Source organism: Cynocephalus volans, chromosome 9, assembly GCF_027409185.1.
Source record: "Cynocephalus volans isolate mCynVol1 chromosome 9, mCynVol1.pri, whole genome shotgun sequence".
NCBI lineage: Eukaryota > Metazoa > Chordata > Mammalia > Dermoptera > Cynocephalidae > Cynocephalus > Cynocephalus volans.
This window is the reverse complement of record NC_084468.1, coordinates 71695260-71702612: the sequence shown is the minus strand read 5'-3', so window position 1 is coordinate 71702612 and position 7353 is coordinate 71695260. Positions and strand designations below refer to the sequence as shown.

Below are 7353 nucleotides of genomic sequence, written 5' to 3'. Positions count from 1 at the left end.
TGAAGTGTAGGTGGGGTTTCCAATGCGCCTGCGCAGCATCTTTCCATTCTCGTCCTCACCGCGCCCCAAGTCACACGATACTTATGACTGGCTGAGGAGAAGGCGGGTACCTACGTTTGTGCTCTTGCTTCCGGTCGGGGAGCCGTGGGAATTAATTAGGGGTCTTTGCGAAGGTGGTTGGAGGTGTGAACGCAGGTTCGCCGTGCTGTTACTTCCGCCCTGCCTTCCACTCTCTCTTCTACTTGGGTTTGGCGGCTGGACCACTAGCGACGACGTACGGGCAGGGCTCTCGGCCCCTGCCATGGATGAAGGCGGCTCCCACATCCGCCGGAGGGTGTCTATCCGCAAAAGGAACCGTCCTAGCCTGGAGAGCATTTTTGCCACCCCCACTGCGGCTGAGCTCAAGCCCGGCGATGAGGAGGAGGAGGAAACGGTGGCCGGGAGCCGACGGCGGAAAACCGTGGGCGTGCAACCGGTGAAGGTACAGCCCGAGCCACTCTCAAATTACCCTACGTGCTTCGGCCCATTAACTACCTTAGGGGCGGTGTTACCAACCCAAACCTCCTCCGCGTGTCCACTGAAAGAGGGGTGGGAGACCAGGCTTAGAGCTTAAAACTGCAACATTTTGTCAGTTTCCTGCCCAAGTGCAAACGATTGTCCAGTTAGATAATAGCTTTCATTGACTTCTGTCGTATTTGTTACCGCCGTTAATCTGCATTTATGAGGTATTGCTTTATCCACATTCCTATATAGATATGAAACGTAGACCCCGAGACATAAAAGTTGTACACGCAGCAAATAAAGTGGTATGACTGAGACGCATACCTAGACTTCGAAATCACGCTACTCTCAGCGTACTAATAAAATCTATTTATTGAAGACTCGTCTTGTGCTGGGTACTTCGTTGAACTGGGTACATTATGTAGATTTTACAATAGTAATCGGGCCCTGAGAAGTTGAAAAACTACAATAATGACTCCAAATTGTGTGTTCTTAATCACTTCACTATATTACTGCCACCAAATTAGCATCTCTCCTCTTCACTAGACCACCCCAAGTTAGTGTACAAACTCAATCTCAATTCCAAATGCGCAGGACCAGAATCTGCTTGGAATGTCTAGTGGTATAGCCGTGACTTTGTTACAGGCCAGTCTCTGTAGATTGGAGTCTGGGAGGGGAATGCCGCAGTTAACAGAAACTTTTGGTGAGCTGACATCCTAATAGATCTCTGCCAATCTTGTTACCGTTTTAAGGATTTAGCATAGGCGTAAAAGTAGAATCGCAGTACCACAACACTCCAGGAGTGCTGGTTAGGAAAGTTACTTAACTTCTATGGGCCTCCATTTCTTCATTTTGTAAAATGATGGTAATAATATCTTTTTCATAGGGTGATTTACATGAAGGTCTGTTATCCATATGTGACCATATAATTATATACTTGGTACAACCCTAGGCTGAAGCTTTTATTCCTAATGAAACTGGAATTGTCCATAAGTGTTTTTGTTTTCTTTTCAGCATAGTGACAGTGAAGAGGACATGTTTGGTGACTATGACAGCTTTTCTGAAAACTCCTTTTTAGCTCAAGTTGAGGACCTGGAACAAAAGTATATGCAACTTCCTGAACATAGAAAACATGCTACAGATTTTGCTACTGAAGATCTTTGTTCAGAAAGCATCAAAAACAAACTCAGCATTACTACTGTAGACAACTTTACTGAATTAAAAACTGATGAGCACACAAAGAATCAAAGTGGACATAATGATGTCACTCTTGAACCTGGAGCTGATCTTTTGTATGATGTACCTTCTTCACAGGTTTTATACTTTGAAAATTTGCAGAACTCTTCAAATGATTTGTGTGATCAGTCTGCTATAGAAAGGGATTGGAACTCATACTCTCACAAGACTGTGAATGAGGAATTGCCCCATAATTGCGTAGAGCAACCCCAGAAAAATGATGAATTCTCCTTTAAAATCAGAACTAGTTCAGATATGAATAGGAGAAAAAGTGTTAAAGATGATCTCAAAAGTGCCATGACTGGAAATGCCAAGGTCCAAACACCAATAATTTCTAGGAGTAAACAGCTCAAAGAGACTCACCTATCTGAAGAAATTAATGTTGCTAAAAAAATAATTGAGTCATCATCACATGACCTTGGTCCTTTTTATTCATTACCCAGCAAAGTGAGAGACCTTTATGTTCAGTTCAAGGGAATTGAAAAGTTATATGGTAATGCTTTTTGCTGAAATGAAAAAAAAAAAAGTTTTCATTATTACCATAATATTAGTGCAAATCAATAGAAGCAAATGCTTCCATGGTCATAATTCTCATCTTGAAAACATTGACATATCAGTTGTCATCTTTCCATGCCTATCCTGATACCTCTTTCCTTCTCTTCACAGTCACACTTCTCAAACAAGTTATCTTTGCTGTCTCTCTTTTCTCACTTCAATTAATTTCTCAGCCCACTCCAATTCTGGGTTCTGTGCTCTTGCTTGAGATGTAATGACTAGGGTTTCTAAACCCAATGATACTTTAAGTGCTTTCCTTATTTAGCTTCTCAGTAGTTTACCTGCCACTGTTGACCACACCCTTCTTGAAACTCATTTCTTCTTGACATTTCACTCCTGGATTGTTCTCTGATTGTCTAGCTGTTCCTCGGTTTTCTTAGCTGGTATTTCCTTGTTTGGCTTTGTCTTCTCTACCAAAACTTAGTTATAAAATTCCATTTGAACACTCAGATGTCTTGAGTGAAAGAAAGAAAGAAGTACTAGTAATACCATTGATTAAAACTAAACATCTTTAGAGATGGCTGCAGTCAAGATTTAAGTGCGAAGAAATAGTCATAATAATAATGTATGTTGTAGTATTTTTCAAAAATCCTGGTTCCTTGCATATATTTTAAATATTTGCCATTTTAGACAAAGAAGGGACAGTTGCTGCCATACTGGAAGATCAGTGCTTCAGTCTACCACTTCATAAGTATTTCTGCTTCTGTTAGGATCTTATGACCTACATGAAAACATGGGTTCTCATCTCAGAAGACAATCAGATTAGAGAAATAGTACTACAAGAAACACTCAAAGTCTGATACAGGACTATACAAGAGTCTAATAAATTCTAAATTGTGAGGTTCATGGTCTAAGAGTTAATGGTGTGTATTTCCCTGGAAGTAGATGTTAACTTTCTTCCCTCTGCTTTTCTCCTAGCACCTTGTTCTTTGTTTAATCTTACCTCATGCAAGAATGAATACTCTGAGGACAGAGCTCTATCTAACTCTTTCTTATGTAACTAGTGCTGTGCCTGATACACTCTGGTAGGTTCTCATTTGCTGGGGGTTGCCAGCCTCCTCATGATTTCTGGCCCTGTCACTTAAACACAGCTTTATCACTCTGAGCCTTAGTTTCTCATCTATAAAAAAAGGGAGAATAATAATTATTTTACAAGTTATATTCTGTGTCAAGGACATGCCAAATTAGATGTTGGTAATGATTATCAATAATTATATTGGTAGCTTTTAAGTAATAACTTCAGTAAATAACTTTAAATCTTTTTACTTGTAAATCTGGCTTAATAGCATGACCAATTTAAAGCATAAATACGTGTGCTACTTTTCATTAAGCTAAAGCAGAAGTTCTCAAAGTGTGGTTCCTAGACTACAGCATTGACATCCTCTGGAAACTTGGTGAAATGCACATTCTCAGGCCCTGCCCCAGACCTACTGCAACAGAACCTGTGGGGGTGGAGCCTGGTAATCTGTTTTAACAAGACTCCACGGGATTCTGACATGCCCCAAAGTTTGAGAACCACTGAGCTAGAGAACCTAAACTTTACATTGTTAACTTTGCATTTTTATCATAGAATTACATAGTTAATGTGTTTTATATAAGTGTTAAGAACTAGGTTAATATAATTTATTTTTTAATGTGTGATGATAAATAATATTCCTAAATATTAGTTATTTTGGTCATTTTATACTTAAAAATCTGAGTTGGATATAATGGGGATATGGTTAAGTTGTATTTTGGGATAAATAACTGCAGTTTGATGACTAATGGGTGATACCAATCAAGTGTTTTTTAATATTTAAGTATTAAATTTTAAACTTAAGTATTTTAAACGTATTTTTAAAGAAATAAATACTTAGTCCTTTGTAAATATTTGGGAATCACCAAAAAAGCATGATAAAGTCACTTCTGGCTCTGTCATTTAGATATAACTATTTTTAGTATCTTTGTAATATATCCTTAGTCATTTTTAAAACATATTCAAGTCCAACTTTTCTATGCATGTATTCTTTTCTATTATTTGTATATAATTGGATTCATACTATCCAACCCACATTTATGATCTGCTCGTTTTCCTTAACTGCATGTTGAACATATATAAATTGATCTATCCCCATTTTTAAGCTTCAGAGGATTACAGCATATGATTGTGCAATAATTCATTCAGCCTTTACCACCCCCCACCATGGCACTTTGTTATCTACAGTGTTGTGATGGACATCCTACACATAATCTTTGTATACCCTTGCTTTTATTTCTGTAGATGTAGAAGGAATACTGCTAGATCAAAGGCAATGTGCAGTTTTTTGATACTGCTAGATTACTTTCCAGAAAGATTACAGCAGTTTATGTTCTCACAAATTGTACATGAGAGTGTACAGTTTGTGAGAACATAAACTATTTCTCCCCACTCTAGTCAGCTCTGGATTTTACGTGTGAAGAGCTTTTTATTTTATTTGTTTGTTTATCTTGCCAGCCCAATAGGTAACAGTTGAGTATCTTTTCAGGTATTTGTTGGCCATTAGCATTTCTTCCTGCTGTGAAATATATCTTTTGCCTGTTTTTCTAGTGATGAAATACTGATACACATTTTGAAGACTTGATGATTTGCATTGTCAAATTATCCTTTATAATAGTTTCCACACCATGTCTTTGATCTGTTTTCATGAATCTCACCTTGCTGAGTTATGGGAACCCTAGATGTGCCAATTAATAATCCTAGTCTTTTATGGTTTAAACAGTCCTATCAGTTTAAGTTGTTTTGGGGGCCATTCAGAGTCCAGGTTCCCGGGAAAGCTAGTGGAAGTTTTTATTGGTTTGTGCAAAACCTCATAAATTTTTTTTTCCTTCTCCTCCCCTTTTTCTCTCTAAGATGACTTTTGGGTGAATGAAGAAGGGGAGCTTACATAATTTCCTTGCAGAACATAAGAGGAAGACCTTAGAATTCACACAGGTCTTTGTACTGTCCTTTTGCTCCTCTGGTGTCCCGGATGATGCCCCTTGTCCACCAGGCTACTGCCTGCCCTGCTAGAGTCTTAGACTTAAGTCTGTAGCTGGTGAATAGGTGGGCTAGTTGCTCACCCTGCTGACGAGGCCTGAACTAGATTGTCACTGGCTGTGCAAGTTGGACATTGCACACCTAGGATTTTTGACCTTAAACATTGATTGTAATTACATTTACCCTTATGAGAAGATCGCCACACAGGGAGAGATTTAATTTTTCCTTCTTAGAAAGCATTTTTGAGATTGAGAGTATGGAAGGTGAAAATAATGCCTTGGTTGTTTTTTTTTTTTAATTCCGCAGAATGGCAACATACTTGCTTAACATTGAATTCTGTGCAAAAAAGAAAAAATTTAATATATTCCTTGCCAACAAGTGGTGGAAAGACTCTCGTGGCTGAGATTCTAATGCTACAGGAACTGCTTTGCCAGCGGAAGGATGTTTTAATGATCCTTCCATATGTGGCAATTGTCCAGGAAAAGGTGTGGTATTTTTTAAAACAAATATTTGCTAATATTATTTTAACATTAAAATCTAAAAACTAGCATAAGTGTAAGAACTTTTTATTGACTGAGAAGAACCTCTTAATGATAGAGAATATTTTTAGGATATACAAAAGCAGTATAGAGTATTTACATAAAATCTCTTCAGATACCAATGACCTGTTGTAGAAAGTTTTATTTTTTCTAAACTGGTGGATTAAACTCCATCTTGAATGTTCTATTAATATTTAGCCAGCGTTTTCAAACAAAAACTAATCAGTTACTTTATCAAAGTAAATGAATTATTCTGATGCTTTTTGACATCTAAGGAGACCATTGAAGTATATTTTCACATTTATTATTTACTCTAACAGTTGCATTTATTTTGCAAAGACCAGCACATTAATTTTATAGCATTCTTTGATATGTATGTTTTCTCTGTGACCTTGTTCCCATCGATTCATATTAAACACTACTTCAGCTTTTTTTTAAATCCTATGAGCACTTAATAATTAGAGTTCTTATTTTTCTGTGTTTTTTGTTTTTGTTTATTTTAACTAATATTCTAGATTTCAAGTTTGTCAAGTTTTGGTATAGAACTTGGTTTCTTTGTTGAAGAATATGCTGGAAGCAAAGGAAAATTTCCTCCAATTAAAAGGAGAGAAAAGAAGTCACTGTATATTGCCACTATTGAAAAAGGACATAGCCTGGTGAACTCCTTGATTGAAACTGGAAGGATTAGCAGTCTGGGTCTGGTTGTTGTAGATGAGGTTGGTTACTATTTTTGTAATTTATCAACATTTTTATTATACTAATATATTTATTATTCTGATTATTATGTCGATCTGCTTAGTATCTCCATAAGAATAAGTAATTTATTTTAATATACAGACAATATAGGTGAAGACATCCCACACTTGGTAATCTTTTTGGGTTTTTTTTTATTAATTTTTTTTTTAAATTTTATTTTGTCGATATACAATGTAGTTGATTATTGTGGCCCATTACCGAAACCTCCCTCCCTCTTCCCTCTCCTCCCTCCCACCCAACAGTGTCCATTCTGTTTGCTTGTCGTATCAACTTCAAGGAATTGTAGTTGTTATGTCTTCTTCCCCCCCCCCGGTTTTTTTTTTTTGTGTGTGTGTGTGTGTGTGTGTGTGTGTGTGAATTTATTTTTTTATTTTTAGCTCCCACCAATAAGTGAGAACATGTGGTATTTCTCTTTCTGTGCCTGACTCGTTTCACTTAATATAATTCTCTCAAGGTCCATCCATGTTGTTGCAAATGGCAGTATTTCATTCGTTTTTATAGCTGAGTAGTATTCCATTGTGTAGATATACCACATTTTCCATATCCACTCATCCGATGATGGACATTTGGGCTGGTTCCAACTCTTGGCTATTGTAAAGAGTGCTGCAATGAACATTGGGGAACAGGTATACCTTCGACTTGATGATTTCCATTCCTCTGGGTATATTCTCAGCAGTGGGATAGCTGGGTCATATGGTACATCTGTCTGCCAGTGTTTGAGGAACCTCCATATCATTTTCCATAGAGGCTGCACCATTTTGCAGTCCCACC

The 7353-nt window shown here is 37.5% G+C and overlaps 1 protein-coding gene across 2 annotated transcripts in view; it reads left to right on the top strand.

Moving 5' to 3' along the window:
* The first annotated feature begins 80 nt into the window (after window positions 1-80).
* The window catches only part of HELQ (helicase, POLQ like), a 47333-nt gene continuing 40060 nt past the window's right edge, over window positions 81-7353 (top strand). Inside the window, exons 1-4 of one of the 2 annotated variants that reach the window (XM_063107916.1) lie at window positions 81-481; window positions 1516-2230; window positions 5594-5772; window positions 6342-6542. In XM_063107916.1, coding sequence (XP_062963986.1) covers window positions 302-481; window positions 1516-2230; window positions 5594-5772; window positions 6342-6542 — 1275 coding nt within the window. In that variant the 5' untranslated portion in view covers window positions 81-301. Of the gene's footprint in view, window positions 482-1515; window positions 2231-2269; window positions 3318-5593; window positions 5773-6341; window positions 6543-7353 lie in introns of those variants that run through there. The other variant, XM_063107917.1, reaches the window with a different exon arrangement.